This window comes from Pleurodeles waltl, chromosome 11 (genome assembly GCF_031143425.1).
Source record: "Pleurodeles waltl isolate 20211129_DDA chromosome 11, aPleWal1.hap1.20221129, whole genome shotgun sequence".
Classification (NCBI taxonomy): domain Eukaryota; kingdom Metazoa; phylum Chordata; class Amphibia; order Caudata; family Salamandridae; genus Pleurodeles; species Pleurodeles waltl.
In genome coordinates, this window is record NC_090450.1 from 358,734,205 (window position 1) to 358,752,801 (window position 18,597).

General features: G+C 44.5%; 1 protein-coding gene across 1 annotated transcript in view; it reads right to left on the minus strand.

The window, feature by feature from the left end:
• The window catches only part of LOC138266621 (allantoinase, mitochondrial-like), a 1,999,095-nt gene that overhangs the window by 946,332 nt on the left and 1,034,166 nt on the right, over window positions 1-18,597 (minus strand). The window contains exon 6 of the mRNA XM_069215446.1: window positions 9,745-9,790. Within this exon, the coding sequence (XP_069071547.1) occupies window positions 9,745-9,790 (46 nt within the window). The remainder of the gene's footprint in view (window positions 1-9,744; window positions 9,791-18,597) is intronic.

Here is an 18,597-nt window from a genome sequence, read left to right on the forward strand (position 1 = left end):
TCAGCCTAGTAAGAGCTTCTTTGCACCAACCGCTGGCATTTCTTGGGCATCTGCCCATCTCCGAGTTGCTTGTGACTTTTGGACTTGGTCCCCTTGTTCCACAGGTACCCTCAGTCAGGAATCCATCGTTGTTGCATTGCTGATTTGTGTTTTCCTTGCATTTTCCCTCTAACACGACTATTTTGTCCTTAGGGGAACTTTAGTGCACTTTGCACTCACTTTTCAGGGTCTTGGGGAGGGTTATTTTTCTAACTCTCACTATTTTCTAATAGTCTCAGCGACCCTCTACAAGGTCACATAGGTTTGGGGTCCATTCGTGGTTCACATTCCACTTTTGGAGTATATGGTTTGTGTTGCCCCTATCCCTATGTTTCCCCATTGCATCCTATTGTAACTATACATTGTTTGCACTGTTTTCTAAGACTATACTGCATATTTTTGCTATTGTGTATATATATCTTGTGTATATTTCCTATCCTCTCACTGAGGGTACACTCTAAGATACTTTGGCATATTGTCATAAAAATAAAGTACCTTTATTTTTAGTATAACTGTGTATTGTGTTTTCTTATGATATTGTGCATATGACACTAAGTGGTACTGTAGTAGCTTCACACGTCTCCTAGTTCAGCCTAAGCTGCTCTGCTAAGCTACCATTATCTATCAGCCTAAGCTGCTAGACACCCTATACACTAATAAGGGATAACTGGGCCTGGTGCAAGGTGCAAGTACCCCTTGGTACTCACTACAAGCCAGTCCAGCCTCCTACATAAGGGTGTTCCAGTGTGCCAACCAGAATTGGTAAAATGAGTCACACAGCCCTGTCTCACGCCACGATTTGTGGGAAACTCTGAAGTTAGTTCACCTTTCGGGCCCCATCGAATTCTGGTGTGGTTGCCAATATAAAATTCTCTAATTGTATTTAACATGGAACATGGAACCCCCATACTACTCATAACTTCCCACAACTTTTGGCGTGGAACGAGTTCGAAGGCAGATTTCAAATCTACGAAAGCCACAAAAAGGTGGCCTGAGTCCATGTCAACTGTTTCCCATTTGATGGAAATGAAGCGGAAGACCTGGTCGATTGTGCTGTCTTTGTCTCTAAACCCCACCTGGAGATGGCTGAGTGCTTGATTATCCGCTATCCATTTTTTCAGCCTAATTAGTAACTAGTAACTAAATATTTTTTTCTAAGTTATCAAGAAGGCTGATAGGTCTGTAGTTCCCTGGTATGCCCCTCTCCCCTTTCTTATGTATAGGCACAATAATTGCCTCCTTCAATGAACCAGGATAAGATCTATTCGCCAGAACAGCATTCGAGATCCTGTTTACACACGGAATCCAGTTGTTCAAATCTGCTTTGTACATGTCCAAGGGAATGCCATCTGGACCTGGGGCTTTCCCTGATTTTTGGGCAGTGATGGAAAGCTCAGTTTCTTTTAGTGAAAAGGGTGGCAGAATGGTCCATGGGATCTGTGAAAATATCATCTCTCTGGGGCTTATGAGGTCACAATCAGAAGGGGAGCCATACAATTCCCTGAAGTGAGAAAACCAAACTTCAGGGGCAATATGGCACTCTGGCTTGGATACTTGGTTTTGATCGCTGCGGGCGACCAAGAGCCAGAAATGTTTAGGGTCATGGGCCTTTGCAGCCTCAGCCACTTCCCTCCATAGCACCTCTTCATGTTCAGTTTTACACAACTTGCATGTGGAGACGTAGTTTCGTCTAGCGTTGACAATTTCTTCTCTGTGTTTTGATCTTAACGCCTCGATCAAGGTGCTTTTGGCCTCTCTACATCTCTTATCGAACCACTTATTACTAGAGTGGGAGGGACGATTAGCTGTTTCCCTAACAGTTTTAAAAAACAGATTTTTGAGAGTGGCAAAATAGCACATAGTTTGCCCCGTAAATTGTTGGAGCTCTGGAAAACGTCTCATCTAACCGCATGCTTATTACTAGACAGCTTCAGGACACCAGTAGATACAAAAGCAGGGGGAGACACAGCTCCTAGTAGAAAATGTCTGTCGTATACGATTTGGAGAGGAGCATGGTCGCTACATTGCCCACTTTCACGTCTTTAATATGGTGCCAGACCCATAGATCAAAGAGAACAAAGTCCGGGGTACTTCTATATGACCCCCTGAAACAAGTTGGTCTAGCAGGACTATCAGCTGGAAAGCATCCATTACCAGGGCGAAGACCATGGAGTATCATAAGGTCTATTATCTGCAGAGCCCTAATGCCGACTTTGGATGGATTTGGCTGAAATGGGTAAGGAGGAATATTCCATATATCATCTTCAGTCTGCATGGCTTCAATAAGAGCAGAATTGGGCTCGAATGGCGCATTAAGATCCCCAGCTATAATAATGTGATACTTTGGATGAAGATCCAAAATTATAGTATTCAAAAGCTCTACAGTGGCTGACCGCTGGTTAGGAGGGCCCGGTCTATTGTAGATGTTTATGCACAAAACAGGGGGACCCGGGTTTGGCTGTGTGACTATAGCCAAAATATCAGGGGAACCTACGTATAGCTCCTTTGCTCCACCCACCTCTGTCATTTTTACCCAAGTACAAAGACCCCCTACTGCTCTACCAGCTAAAGATGGCATAGCTTTTTTAGAAAAGGAGCAAAACCCTTGCCTGTACGTGCTATGGGTTGCCCATGTTTCCTGAAACATACAGATGTTAAATTTATCGATGTGTACCCCCAATCAATGTCAGCTAGTTTGATGTTCATACCAGCCACATTCCAAGACAAAAACTTCGCAGTTGAATAAGACATAAAACCATTAGCTTTATAAGAAGTATCAGCTGAATAAGAATTATTAATATGCTCAATAGAGAGTGCAGTTTTAGAGTTATCAATAGAGTCGGGTTGCGATTTCCATAAAGGTACGGCTCCTAAACTTGATGGATTTTTTGAAGATGGTGGAAAGGGTGGACCAGGACTAGTTAAAATATTATGGGACCCAGGTGGACGTAGTCAGTCAATATCAGAAGTGGCCCCCTGGGAATAAAGTTTGCATGCATTTAGTCCTTTTAGAGAAGGTCCCTTATCCATCATGAGGGCAGGGCCGAGTGTTGGCCCATTATAAACACGGTGTCCCGCGGTGCTGCTTGATGCCATGGAGGCTGTGGACGATGGAAATTCGGCCTCCCGTTACCAACAGCGGGCCAAGTGTCGCTGAGAAAAATAGCAGTCCCCTTTCTTGTGTGGTTACGTGCTTCCATATGCAATAGACCCATTACCAAATGAGGATTAATAAGGTATAGTTTTATAGCATCCCGATCGCCAGAAGGACGGCTTAAGCGTTCGGCTGATAAAATATCTGCATGGACAATTGAACCACAGCCCCTCACATGGCGTAGCCAATGCGTAGCCTTGTTAACAAGAGGGGGTTTATCTTCCCGTGATTTTGGAGGTAAAGAAGGGACATTGCACATGTAAATGTAATTGCCACTGTTCGTGTGTGGACTCCGGCAGTGTGCAGATGTGGTGTCCCATTTCAAATCCACACGGGGGAAGGAGGACATAATGTTTTCAGAAGGGATCGCAGAAAATCTACTATGGTATATTGATTTTTTGAGGCCTGGGTCATCCTCAAGAGTTGGCGAAGGTCCAAAAGCAAACGGGTGATCAGTATTCAAGAAAATTGTCTTGATTCCATGAGGACAAGATTAATCTTTCCTCGAGGCAGTAATGTTGAAGGAATTAAGAATTTCTATCATTAGAATTTTCAACTCTCCTACCTCTTTCTTTAAACTGATCACCAAAGCTATTAAGTCCTCATGAGGAGGGTCGCTTTCAGATTTAGATGAGGATGAACTAACACAGTGCAGTGGTGCCGTGGAAACTAGTTGAGGGTGGTCCAAGTGTTGTGTTTCCAAGTGGAGAAAAGGGATTGGAGCAAGGGATTTCATGAATAATCACATCTGATTTGGCACTTCAAATGTAGGATAAGTTGCATGGTGTATAGAGGGGCTGGCATTCGTGGAAGGGCTTTGAGAATCCAGCACCTGTTGAAAGGCGGTGGTAGATTGTAAAACGTTATTAGAATGAGATCCGACAGTTAAGAACGGAATAAGGGTGACTGCTCTCGGCCCATTCCATGGATTTCTCTCCTTTTTATTTAGAATCAATTCCACTTCTTCAATCAAATTATCAATCTCTTTGGTAACACAATTTGTAAGAGGTTGCATGGCTTTGATAAGTTTTGGAATCTTCGGCTTGGCAGAACCCAGAACAGGGCTACCCCTTGCCTTGCGCTTTCCCATTGTAGATAAAGGTTCACAGTACAAATACAAAGTAATGCTTTAGCAATCGCAAGCGCAAAAAAGGCCCAATGCAGCAGCAGTGGATCCTGGGGCTTGAAGTTCCCCCCAGGTAGTGAAAGTGCAGAGCAAACTGCCGGGTCGGTGCGCGGCACGCTTTGTAGTGCCCGCGTTGCTGAATGCAGGCGTCAAGCAGCAGCATTGGATCCTGGGGCTTGAAGTCCCCCCCAGGTAGTGAAAGTGCAGAGCAAACTGCTGGGTCGGTACGCAGCACGCTTTGTAGCCCCCGTGTTGCTGAATGCAGGTGTCAAGCAGCAGCAGTTGATCCTGGGGCTTGAAGTCCCCCCCAGGTAGTGAAAGTGCAGAGCATACCTATGGTATAGAATGCAATGGGAGAAAATGGGTCTAGGTGCAACACAAACCATATACTAAGAAAGTGGAATGCGAATCACAAATTCCCCCTAGACAAGAGTAGTGTATGCAGAATCGCTGGGAGAGTAAGAATATAGTAAAGCTAAGTAAATTACCCTACCCCCAGAGCCCAGAAAAGCAGAAGTAACGATTGCAAGTTTCCTTAGGACACACTACACCTCATGATTGGGATTTTGCAGCAACCAACCAAGTCTGCAAAGAACAACTGCTGACCTGAAGACCTGCAAAGGAAGGAGACCAAGTCCAGAAGTCAAAAGAAGTTCCAGGAAGGACAGGAGCCCCCGCCAACCCAGAAGAGGGTGCAAAAGAAGAGTCCCCGGTTAGTCAAAGACTCCAGGAATGCACCCTAGGAAGATGCCTTTGGGTTCCTGTGTGATGCAAAGGATGTAGCTCGACGTGAAGATCATTGCAGAGGTGATTTCGTGTTGGAAGTCACCAACAAGCCTTGGCTATGACAAAAGTGCGTTTTACATCCAAATGGCACTGGATGGACCCAGAAGGGACCTGGGGGCCTCAACTCTGTGTGCGGAGGAAGAGAGGACTCTCAGCACTTTAGAGAGCCCTCAGGATGCCATACACCACCCCCAGGAGTCACAAGATCCAGGAACAAAGGAGGTGCAAAATGCAGTTGGTACAGCACAACAAAAGAAGGTCCCACACCGCCGGAGAACAACTCAGCGAGTTGAGCGTCGCAGGATGGAGTGCTGGGGACCTGGGCCACGCTGTGCATTAAGGAATTTTACAAATAGTCAACAGAGGCCTCAGGAGGTGAAGAAGATGCAGTACACAGGGGTACCATCACTCTCAGGGAAGGCAAGGTCTTACCTCCTCAAATTGCGTCAGCAGGACCTCAGCACAGTCTGTGTCGATGATGTCCACCCTCTGTGTCCTTAGGAGTATGCTCTTTGTTGTGAGAGGAGTCCAAGTGTACTGGTCGTCATCTTGGAAGGTGCCTGCTGGAGCAGGGGAGTGAATCCATCACTCCACAGAAGATTTTCTCGGTCCCTCTGGTGCAGGATGAAGACAGGGAGTCCTCAGAGCGTGCACACCATGGAAACTGTGGCAGTTGATGAGTTGGAGCTGAGGTGGCAAATGAAAAGTATCTCTTGTGGATACTTTGTTGCAGTTACAGCATTTCTTGGAGGAGGCTGCAGTTGATCCGAAGTCAGAGGATGCTGAAGTAGCTGCAGAGGATTCCTGAAGGAAACTTGCAAGCAGAATCTGAAGAGAACCCACAGGAGAGACCCTAAATAGCCCTGAGAGGGGATTGGCTATCTTATCAGGTATGGACCTATTAGGAGGGATCTCTGACGTCACCTGCTGGCACTGGCCACTCAGAGCCCTCCAGAGTGCCCCCACACCTTGCAAAGCAAGATGGCTAAAGTCTGGGACACACTGGATGTGCTCTGGGCACCACCCCTGGGGAGGTGATGGACAGGGGAGTAGTCACTCCCCTTTCCTTTGTCCAGTTGCACGCCAGAGCAGGGGACAAGGGGTCCCTGAACCGGTGTAGACTGGTTTATGCAAGGACGGCACCATCTGTGTCCTTCAAAGCATTTCCAGAGGCTGTGGGAGGCTACCCCTCCCCAGCCTGTAACACCGATCTCCAAAGGGAGAGGGTGTAGCACCTTGCTCTCAGAGGAAATGCTTTATTCTGTCTTCCTGGGACTAGGCTGCAGAACCCTGTCCGTGAGGTGGCAGCAGCTGTAGCTGCAGTGCAAGCCTCAGAGAGCTGGTTTGGCAGTACTGTGGGTCCATGGTGGAGCCCCCAGGATGCATGGAATTGGCTCCCCAATACCAAGTTGTAGCACATGACATTCAAGGCATGGCTGTTTGTATGACTTTGAAATGGGAGAGTCAGATTTAAATCAAATAAGGAAGAAAAATCAATACGGTTCTCAGGTATGTTTGCGATTGAGTCACCAAAATGGATATTGAGATCACCCATTACTATAGACTAACATTTTCAAGAAATCACCTGAATAAGGCAGTGGCAAGCAGAGCATAAGCCTCTGGTCTACCCTGAGGGGGTTGATACACTAGCAGTATTGATCAATCACACCCATTGGGATCCTTCAATTTTATATTGAAGAGCTCTACACCGCATTTCATTCCTTTCAGAAAGGACCTAAATGGTACCGTACACCACCACCATTTTAGGCAGGTGATGGGATACTAATAGAGAGTAATCCAGAAGGGTAGAGTGCCAAAAATGTCTGTAAAGTTGGTACTGAAACAGATTTTGGTTTGACACACTGTACAGAAGCTGAATTCAATAATCTAATCCCTGGTAGCTGTACATCTTTTTACAGCCAATTGCGCAATACACAGCTGTTTGGAGAGGTGTTGATTAGAGGAACTGGTAAAGGTTTCCCTAAATAAATCAAGAGATTTTAAAATAATCTGAGACTGTGTGTCAAGAGAATGCCCTGGCGAAAATAGGTGTAGTGAAAATATGCAACTATGGTGAGGAAAACAATAGGAATTACTCTGTGACAAAGAAAATGTCAGCATGCCTTGCCGTGGATGGGCCCAGACATGCATGTCTTTGGTCCTAAATACTTGTGGTTGAAAATGCACATTTGCCTGTCAGCACAACAATTAGTGTGTCGACCTAGATGTTTGGCAGTAAAGGCACACTGAATAGAAGAAAACAATTACAGAGATCTGTGGTTGAGATCATAGCTATGATGGGTACCCAGAAACCTTTTCCAAGGGGCCAACAAATATGGAATGTGGTGTGGCTGAGGGCTGCACTGATGCCCACATGAGTTGAAGTCAGAGAGAGGGGTGTTAATGCAGGTGCAGGAGAGCAAACTGTGAGTCCTAGATTTATTTTGAGGGTTTCATTCCATGCTGACCCTACATTAATGCCCTATCCTCTGGAAGAGACAACTGCCTTTGGTGAATCAAGTGTTCAAAGACAGTAACTTGGTCATTGAATTATAATGAAATAGACTCTTAGACCTGCCAATCTGATAGCTTTAGGGCCTCAATTACTAAGCCCTATCGGCACACTGCACCACTGGTGCGTCATTTTGTTTTTTACGCTTTGGTGGCGCAGTGTGCCAGCACATATTTACAAGGCCACACACAGCCACCTTGCATGGCTATTCATGGCCTTGTAAATATGGAACCCTTTCACGCATAACACTGCATGAAAGGAGCATCCATGTATGTTGCTTGGGGTGTTCCCACGAAACACCCATGGAACCCGAAGGAATCTGATGCATGCTTCAGGTTCCTACACCATCTCAGGGGTGGCGTAAGAGTGACGCAACGGGGAGAAATATTTTATTTCTTCCCATTTTTTCCCCTTTCTATGTGTGCCTCATTCTGCAGCACAGATTGAAAGAGGAAAACACCTATTGTCCCTTCCTGCACAAAAACAATCATTCCCACAACTCAGTCACCCTTGCACCATGATGCAAGGGTGCCTGCATTGGCGCATGAAATCAATTTGTGCACCAGCAAGGGGGAGAGGACAGAAATGCACCATAAGTTGTAGATATGGTGCATTTCTGCCTTTTCCGGTTGATGTGGAAAACAGAAACAGGCTCAGTTAAGGCAGGGGAGGATTGGGTCTGAGAATAGGCCTGGGCATCAGATTAAAAGTGGCCCAAACTTGCAAAGTGGAGCTATTTGAACTTATAAAGACATGCTACAGAGGTGTTTTGTAGGGTGGTGGGAACCAATCTATTGGTGCTTGGTGCAGGCAATGTTGTAATTATATCAGGGACATCAACAGTAAAAGCTGGCCCACAAGACAATAAAACAGGCCCAAAAACAGCCAAACAAATGGCCCACACACTGTTTCAGACCAGCCCATCAGACACTGCCTAACCGCCCTATAGAAGTGGGAGAGTCAATGAAGGCTTGAGCCAAGCTTGAGGAAGATGCCTGGCTCTGGCTCAGATCGAAGTTCTCTTGGATCCTCAAGCCCAAAAGGAGCTAATCCTTCAAATGGCTTCTGTCAGCCACCCTGCCTCTAGCCTCGTGTGCCAAAGCATTAACTTTTGATGGAAAACTTGGCATAGAGAGAAAGAAACACCAATTTAGCAGCTGAATTGCACAATGTGAACACAGAAAACCTGGTATCAATGTAGGCTTCCTAGTTTGACCAAATTGTGTGATCCTAGGCAATTGTTTTATTTCAGCCATGCTTCCTTTTTCTTCATTATTACATATACGAGCATCTTGAAATACATGAGGTTCATGATGTGCACTGTACAAAAATATATTGTGTTTGATTTCATATGCTATAATGTTATTCTACATATGACAACCATCTAGGCCAAAGAGGGCGTGCATCTGGCAGCTGATGCCTCATTGTTCACTGTCATTGTGATCAGACATGGAGGAGGGCATGAATGTTTCTAAGTTCATTTTGAAAACTATCACTCCTAATAAATGCCACACAATCCATTGCTATAATCTGGTGTACTAAGGCGAAATACTTCTTCGTTTTAGGAGAATACACTTTTTTGGGATTTTGAAGTAACTAAATCATATCTCTACATGTTATTTGCACGATGTCTTTGAATATGAAGATGTTCCTATAGTAAGTGGTGCAGGACAACTATTGTGCTTCCTTTTCTCTGCTTCAGTTAATATATAACTAAGTGATTGCTGGCTTGTTTAACATCTTTTTGAATATTGGTGCTCAGTCAAGTAAATGGCAGCCTAGAGATGCTGTTTACCAGGGGGAACGCCTGTAAAGGCAGGCGGGCCTCATGGGTTACCGCCCTTATAGTGAGTATTCCCTGTCTTAGATCAACTGGTTTCAAGATGAAGATGCACAGAAAACCATCACTAATCCAATTTTGAAAGATATTTAAAGAACGAACTCCAGTAAACACAGTGATTTAAATAATGTCCCCATAAAACCAAATTACAAAACAATACCAAGGCCCAATACCTCACTCTTCCACACAATGGTGAAACCACTTTAAACAGGATGAATCAGATGAAATAGACCCTCATTTTATATGTAGCGCTGGACTGCTCAGAACTGGCTGAAGTCATTACTCACCCCCTTCTGTTGGGATTTCTTGTGCGATGTCCACTTCGGCATGGAACTAGAGAACCAATGAGAGAAAACGGAAAGGAGTATTCAGTATCTTACTATACGCAGCAAGGTAAAAAGAAAAGTAGGCTATTCAGTCTTTCATCAGACTAATTAAATTGTCTCACTGGAGACTTGCTTTCTTTTCCTGAGACTTGGTCGGGGCCCCTCTTTTTAAACTTCAGTGTGGGCTGTTCAGGTTCCTCCTCGAAATTCATGCGGCAAGTATCTCTCCATCACAATTTAGCCAACATCTCCCCTTTCAACTTGAGCAATCAACTGAATGCCACTAACTTTGACAGCATCTTACCTAGATAATTGTATGCCCTCTTTTAGGCCACCGTGGTTCTAAACCTGCTCTTTGGTTTAACTCTCTCGTCATTTAATTTATTTTAAAAATATTGTTTCGCAAGTAGAACGCCTTTGATGTAGGATGTAGTGTAGGAGGCTGGCCTGACTTACAGTGGGTACCTTGTGGTACTTACACCCTGTGCCAGGTCCAGTTATCCCTTATTAGTAGAATAGAGGTGTTTCTAGCAGCTTAGGCTGATAGAAGGTAGCTATGGCAAAGCAGCTCAGGCTGAACTAGGAGACATGCAAAGCTCCTACTATACCACTATATCATATAGCACAATATCATAAGAAAACACAATACTCAGAGATACTAAAATTAAAGGTACTTTATTTTTATGACAATATGCCAAAAGTATCTCAGAGAGTACCCTCACTTAGGAGGTAAGTAATATACACAAGATATATGTACAAAAACCCAAAACAGGTAAGTAGCAGTAAGAAAGTAGTGCAAACAATTTAGAATCACAATCGGATGCAATAGGTGAACACAGGTCTAGGGGCAACACAAACCATATACTCCAAAAGTGGAATGCGAATCACAAATGGACCCCAGACCTATGGGAGATTGTAGAGGGTCGCTGGGACTGTAAGAAAACAGTCAGGGTGTCCAAGATACCCCACCCCAAGACCCTGAAAAGTAGGAGTAAATTTCCCCTACTACCCCAAAAGGACACAATAGTATTGATAGGGGGATTCTGCAAGAACCACAAACACCAGCAAAGCACTGAAGATGGATTCCTGGACCTGGGGACCTGCAAAGCAAGGGGACCACGTCCAAGATTTTCGACAGTGTCCAGGGGGGGCAGGAGCCCAGGAAACCCCGGATGAAGGTGCAAAAGGGCTGCCTCTGGGTGGAAGAAGCCGAAGATTCTGCAACAACAAAAATGGGTTGGGAACTTCTCCTTTGGATGGAAGATGTCCCACGGCGTGCTGGATGTTGCAGAAGTGTTTCCACGCAGAAATACCACAAACAAGCCTTACTAGCTGCAAGGGTCACGGTAGAGGTTTTTGGGTGCTGTTGGTGACCAGGAAGGAGAAGGATGTCGCCCCTTGGAGGAGGAGACAGAGGGGGCGCTCAGCAACTCAGAGAGCCCCAGCAGAAGCAGGCAGCACCCTCAGAAGTATCAGAGCAGGCACTTAGAAGATTTGTGAAACCGGAGTCACAAAAGGAGGGTCCCACGACGTCGGAGTCCAACTCAGAGGGTTGAGCACTGCAGGACGGAGTGCTGGGGACCCAGGCTAGGCTGTGCACAAAGGAATCCTTGGAGAAGTGCACAGAAGCCAGAGCAGCTGCACATCACGCAGTACACAGGTTTGCAGTCTAGCATGGGGAGGCAAGGACTGACCTTCACCAAACTAACTTGGACTGAAGGATCACTGGACTGTGGGGGTCACTTGGATCTAGCTCCTGTGTTCAAGGGACCACGCTCGTCAGGATGAGAGGGGACCCAGAGGACCGGTGATGCAGTCTTTTGGTGCCTGCGTTAGCAGGGGGAAGATTCCGTCGACCCACTGGAGATTTCTTCTTGGCTTCCAGTACAAGGTGAAGGCAGACAGCCCCCAGAGCATGCACCACCAGGAAACAGTCGAGAAAGCTGGCAGGATGAGGTGCTACAATGTTGCTGGTAGTCGTCTTGCTACTTTGTTGCAGTTTTGCAGGCGTCCTGGAGCAGTCAGCGGTCGATCCTTGACAGAAGTCGAAGAGGGTAGTGCAGAGGAACTCTGGTGAACTCTTGCATTCGTTATCTGAAGAATACATACCCCAGAGGAGAGACCCTAAATAGCCAGAAAAGGAGGTTTGGCTACCAAGAAAGGAGATTGGCTACCAAGAGAGGTAAGAGCCTATCAGAGGGGGTCTCTGACGTCACCTGCTGGCACTGGCCACTCAGAGCAGTCCAGTGTGCCCCCAACACCTCTGAATCCAAGATGGCAGAGGCCTGGGAAACACTGGAGGAGCTCTGGGTCACTCCCCTTTCCTTTGTCCAGTGTTACGCCAGAGCAGTCCTGGGGGATCCCTGAACCGGGGTAGACTGGCTTATGCAGAGATGAGCACCATCTGTGCCCATCAAAGCATTTCCAGAGGCTGTGATAGGCTACTCCTCCCCAGCCCTTCACACCCTCTCTCAGAGGAAATCCTTTGTTCTGCCTTCCTGGGCTAGGGCTGCCCAGACCCCAGGAGGCAGAATCCTGTCTGAGGGGTTGGCAGCGGCAGCTGCAGTGAAAACCCTGGAAAGGCAGTTTGGCAGCACCCAGGTTCTGTGCTAGAGAATGGTATTGGGGTGACAATTCCGTGATCTTAGACATGTTACATGGCCATGTTCGGAGTTACCATTGTGACGCTATACATAGGTAGTGACCTATGTATAGTGCACGTGTGTAATGGTGTCCCCGTATTCACAAAGTTTGGGGAATTTGCCCTGAACGATGTGGGGGCACCTTGACTAGTGCCAGGGTGCCCACACACCAAGTAACTTGGCACCCAACCTTCACCAAGTGAGGGTTAGACATATAGGTGACTTATAAGTTACTCATGTGCAGTGAAAAATGGCTGTGAAATAACGTGGACGTTATTTCACATAGGCTGCAGTGGCAGGCCTGTGTAAGAATTGCCTGAGCTCCCTATGGGTGGCAAAAGAAATGCTGCAGCCCATAGGGATCTCCTGGAACCCCAATACCCTGGGTACCTAAGTACCATATACAAGGGGATTATATGGGTGTACCAGTGTGCCAATGAGAATTGGTCAATTTAGTCACTAGCCTGCAGTGACAAATTTAGAAAGCAGAGAGAGCATAAACACTGAGGTTCTGGTTAGCAGAGCCTCAGTGATACAGTTAGGCACCACACAGGGAACACATACAGGGCACACACTATGAGCACTGGGGTCCTGCCTAGCAGGATCCCAGTGACACAAGGGCAAAAACAAACATACATACAGTGAAAATGGGGGTAGCATGCCAGGCAAGATGGTACTTTCCTACACGGAGGACCAGCGCATGGTCAGGAACAATAAGTATGTACAAACCTTTAGCTCTTAGCCTTGGTAAGCTGACGAGATGGTATTTTTTTAAAGACTGCAGGTTTATCCAAAGATAAAATTAAGGTAAAAATTAGAACATGAAAAAAGTCACGGTGGTCAAATACCTTTAATAACAATTTACAATAAAAAACCTAACCATTCCTTATAATTTGAATAGAACTGTACTGATGTTTCCTAGAATGTTGGTAATATACTTACAGCAGGTATAAATAACCCTTTTTAGTTATACTGCATGTAACAGGAAAGTATGATTCTAACTAGTGCAAATAAATGTTAATTCGGTGTTTGAATTGAAGAAATAGTTTAAAAACACAAGAGTAGCGCAAAATAAAATAACAATGAAGAGGAAAAAGTGTTAGTAAACGTAAATGATTGTCCCACCAGCCCTAGTACAATTCTTTTCATGTGGATGTACAAATGTGATCAGGTAAAATGCTATTGCTCACACTACAAGAGAACCAATGGCTCAAGTGGGATAACTTATTGCCCCGTGCTGTATGCTTTTGTTAGTGGAAACAAAATATGAAAGTTAGACAGTGTTTTGTACAGTGTGAGCCCAGTGTTCACCATGCACATGGCCGACTGATGTCAGGAGAATGGGGTGGGGATCTGATAGAGGGGTGTTAACGCTGAAATTTTACTAATGAATATTCATGTATTTTGAATATCAACTCTGCAAAGAAAATGAGTTAATATAGAAAAAATAATACACAAGCTTGGAAATGTGCCTACTTGAGGGACCACAAAAAATCACTAAGTGTACTTATTAACGGTTTATTGATGTAAAATGTCGTGCTCGTTTGGATTAATGTAGTAGTATGTCATATTAATGGTCATGTATTATGTATTTGCTTTATTAATCGCAGGCCTTAATTTAGCGAGGTCTTGGGCCTAGTTGCATGGCCTTATGTCAAGTTGCATTGCTTAGACGAATCATAAAATAGCTGCTTAGAGAATTAAATGGTAATTTTCCATTGGATTGACCGAATGTTGGTAGCTAAGATTCTTTCCCTTGAGAACTGCTTTCTAGAATATGTTGTACTAGCGACTGATACTTTGTAAAACTTAGTGTGTTTAAAGGTGATGTTCCCAGGAACTAACAATGAATGCACTGACTGGAGTATAAGCTGATACAAATTTTTTACCCGACGAGCCCAATGACGGGAACAGGAGAAGAGGAGCCAATCATTGACATGTGAACGACGGTTTGGTAGATTCTTAGATTTGAGGTTCTACTTTCATTGGACTAAACATAAACGTACAATTCTTTGACCAATAGCAAAGTGGTAAGTAGTTTTGGGGAATCTAACGGAGCCAGACTGCACTGAGAGCACATCCGCCATTACACCATTAGCCCCATTTTTCTTCCTAACCGTTCCGAGAGGAGATGCGTCTTTAGCCATTATTCTTTCCGAACTACCTGAAAAGACATTTCTATCTTGAACTTTATTGCTGAATTCTGATGCTTTGCTGACCGATCAGATGTCCGATTGACGAAGACAGTCACAGCTTGTTGAACCAAACAGAGACAAGGTATCAGGCGATGTTACTGATTGCTATGTCTATTTGCTTTTGTCTTTAGGTACTAACCGCTAATTTTGCCAGAGCCATAGTTAGATGTTTTTCCCAATTTGTGTTGACTAAGTTGTTTTGCATGAAGCCCAAACATGCCATTCTCATCAGAACGTTAGTTAGGATACTCACTGACTGATGTCTGCTAAATATTAACAACATTTGATGTCTTTTCTTTGCTGAATCTAAATGTGTGCCATTTCTATTGCGCAGTTATTTTTACTATTGATTTGTACCGTAACTCTAGAATGTGTAGTGATCCAAGCTTTGATTACATTGAGATTCTTTAGAACATTGGGTCAACCAGTATTGTTTCAGTATGCGTTTGATTTTAAGACTAAGTTACGTGCTATTAGCATTGTCAATATAGGGAAATAAACATTCTAACTTTTGCATAAAGGTGTGGTTATTCATGGCCAAGGAGTCATGGTGTGTGGAAATTATTGATTCCCAAGATTATTTATGTTATTTATTAGTGTTGCTATTGATTGGTATTGGAACTGAGACCTTTGGTGGGAACTACTCTAAGCGCAGTCAAAAGGTCCATCAAACCTCTAACACGTCTCCTTATAAACTAATGATACAATAACCAAATAAGGTTAGACACGCTAACAGTGATGGTAGCAGAGTATGATGGTTAGTCTCCTTAAGAGCCCATCATAAAGGCACTGTATATGGTTAGTCCCCTAAAGAGAAAATAATTTGCAGAAAGTTTGGATTTTCAGATTCGATGACACAAGGCGGAGAGAAAATGTATTGCTAAATACTTAGAATGACTTTCGCAGAACCTTGGAGCATGCCAATGATTGTTTGATGATGTTCTCGGCATTCTAGCGACAGTGTGAATGGAATAGGTTTCATGCTTGCACTGCTTATGCAAATCGCAGGTGAATTGTGATGTTTGTGAGGATTTAGGGAGTTTGTGTACTCCAAATGAGGTTGTTCAAGGAGTTTGCGTACTCTAAAGTGTGAGAGTAGGGAAGTCGTCGATATTCACATGTGTGTGGCGCTTTGTGCTCAAAAGTTGTCCACATGTTTGTTGGTATACGGGCCCTGCAAGGTCTAAGTCTCCGGAGGATATTGAAAAGTATAGAAGACACTTGGTTTTGGTTGTAATATGTCTGGTTTAATAGGTCGCTCAGGCATGGTCAACAAGTCAAAGTGTGAGCCAAAGTGAGTGAAAGACTTTTTCAACCGAGATCTGGCGAATCCTATGTGCACCAGGACAGACCCACTGTTAAGTTGAGAGTAAAATTTGTGGGTCGAAAATGAGAAGGAAGGAGTAGCTGCTAGAACGAAAGGCAGTCAGTGAAAAATCCGTAAGGTTTCTGAAGCGATTGTGTTACCCTACCTGTAGTAAATGGGCAAAGTGGGTTTTGATTTGTGTAGTGCACAGAAAAATTTTGCATTAGTTAAATGTGTATCTGAGTTTAGGAGGATAAGCCGCAAGACTTTGTCAGCCTCTGTATGTGTCAGTGTGATGTCACTGGAGCCGCGCTGGGATAGGTTGGCCGCGCACGAATTGGCGTACAACCGTGAAGCACAATTGGTTGAGAAGCTTGGTGAAAAGTATTCTGGGATTGTAAGTCACTTCCTGATTTGATTTAGAATAAGACAAAGGTTGCAGAAATTAAATCTTTCAAAGCTTATAGTGCCTTAAGGTGAGATACGTTTATAACAAGGAATATAGGAGATATTGCACCGCCAGAAGGTACACCTGCTTACATTGTAATCAAAGAAAAGGGCACTGCGCCATGTCTTTGGCTGAAACAATGGTGCAAAGTGACAGAGAAAGATGGGAGTTTAGCGTTTCCTGCCCACAGAACATTTTACTTGAGGAGCTTAGAGAATTTGAGGAGGTGCTGTATGACTTGTAATCTCCTCTGAGTACAGCACAGTTCGAGGCATTAGCAATCTGGGAATTTGTAGAAAGACATCAACAGAAACAGAAGTTTGAGAGGAGAATGAGAAAGGCAGAAAAGACTCTAGCGGAGGCTATATGGGTCAGCGATCAGAAGTTTTGGAGAACCAAGACTTTACAGGGAATTAAGTTGTTTCCTGCAATTACACAGGACAGTGAGGTAGAAGAAAGGAAAGCTACCAGAAAAACAAACAGAAGTCCGTCCGAGAGAAGGGAGCAGAGATCAAAAGAGTGCAGGAGATCTTTAACACTTGAGGAAGAGTTAGCTAATGATGAGTTTATTTTAGTTACTGAGAAATCGCCCCCAACATATGCAGCACAAGAGAGCGTTCCGAGCACTAGTGTAAACCCTTCGGTACCGACACCAGTTAACATGCCGATGATTCCAGTGCAGATTAATCCTAGCATGACACAGACCCCGATGGAGAGCAGTCTTAATCTACGTACTACTTCGGCAGCACAAAATCCCATGCCACAGCTGAATGTCCCGAGAATTTACCCTGATGTACCCATTGTGGAAACTGCATCTAATCTAATAGTGCCAACAGGACAGGTTTTCCAGAAACCAACTTTGGTTCAGACAGAGCCAACTCCACTCTTACTGCCTCAAGTGCAGTGGCAAACAATGCCAAAGCATATTCCTATGACAGGGACACAGACAGATATGTCTGTACTGATGAGTCAGTATACGGTAATTATGCACCCACAGAACCCAACCGTTAGACCAAGTCCAGATTCTGTGTCTGTACCCTCACCATTGGTCCAGGCATACCCTTGTTTGTCCAGAGAAATAACAGTACAAATGGACATGGAGTTCTGAGTCAGAATTCAATGAGGGGAGGACTCAATGAAAGTACTAGTGTAGTCTCTCCTGTGGCACAGACCTTTAATGGAACAGGATTGTTGTTAGACCTTAGTCCTTTCGGAGTTCTCTGAATACTGGAACAGTGTCAAACATCAGTCATAGCCTGAAGTTACTGACACCACACTCTCCAAATCTAACTGTATAGCCTTTGCCGAATACTCAGCCCAACAACATTTCACTGCAAGGCTTGACTGCCCAACAATTGACTGAATGTTTAGATAAGAAAAATACCATGCAGAGTGCTACTAGGGGACAGGAGTACTTTAACTATACTAGACTAGGGATAGAAGCGGGTGAGCTTATTGAAGGAATTATGGGTGTGAACACACTTGAATCCTACACCGAAGCACAATTGAAATACTTGTCCCCAAGAATTACAAGGGAAGCGAGTGAGGTGCATCAAAAGCTAGCAGACTTAGCAGAGAAATCCAGCATAGAAATTGAGAAAACAAAACACTTGAAGAGGAGTTACAGGTTAGATTTTTATTCACACACCTTAGGGAGTTACTCTAAAGCGTCCAAATATGTGGAACATTAGGCAAGTGGGAAGGCAGATTGGTGAAGAAGAGAGATAAGAAGAAAAGGGATTCTGCGAATCTTACTGCATTTGTGCAGCAGGTTGAGGACCCAGTAAAATGTTTCCAAGAGGGAATTTTGTCCATGTCACTTAGAGCAGAAGTGACATTCTGTCCTTTACAAATGATTAACCCAGGTTGAGAGAGAAACCAGTAGAATGGTACCAGCAGACAGACAGGTTTGTGAAACTTGCAAAATGCCAGTGGGAGGATTTGAACACCCTATTAGAGATAGTAGTTCCAGCAGACATATGGATTGAGTGCAAGAGGAGCGTAGATTGGCCGACAAAGGAACCAGAGAGAGATTTGATTACAGGTGCACCATCTCCCAAGGTGATGAAATACTACTATAAAGTGATTGAATTCCTGAAAAGGAGAATTTCGCCCCAAAACATTGACTGGCAGAGAATAGATAGGACAGCCCAGGAAGCAAAATAATTAATACATTCGTATTGAGAGATTGGTGTGGGCATTTAGGCATTACAGTGGGACAGA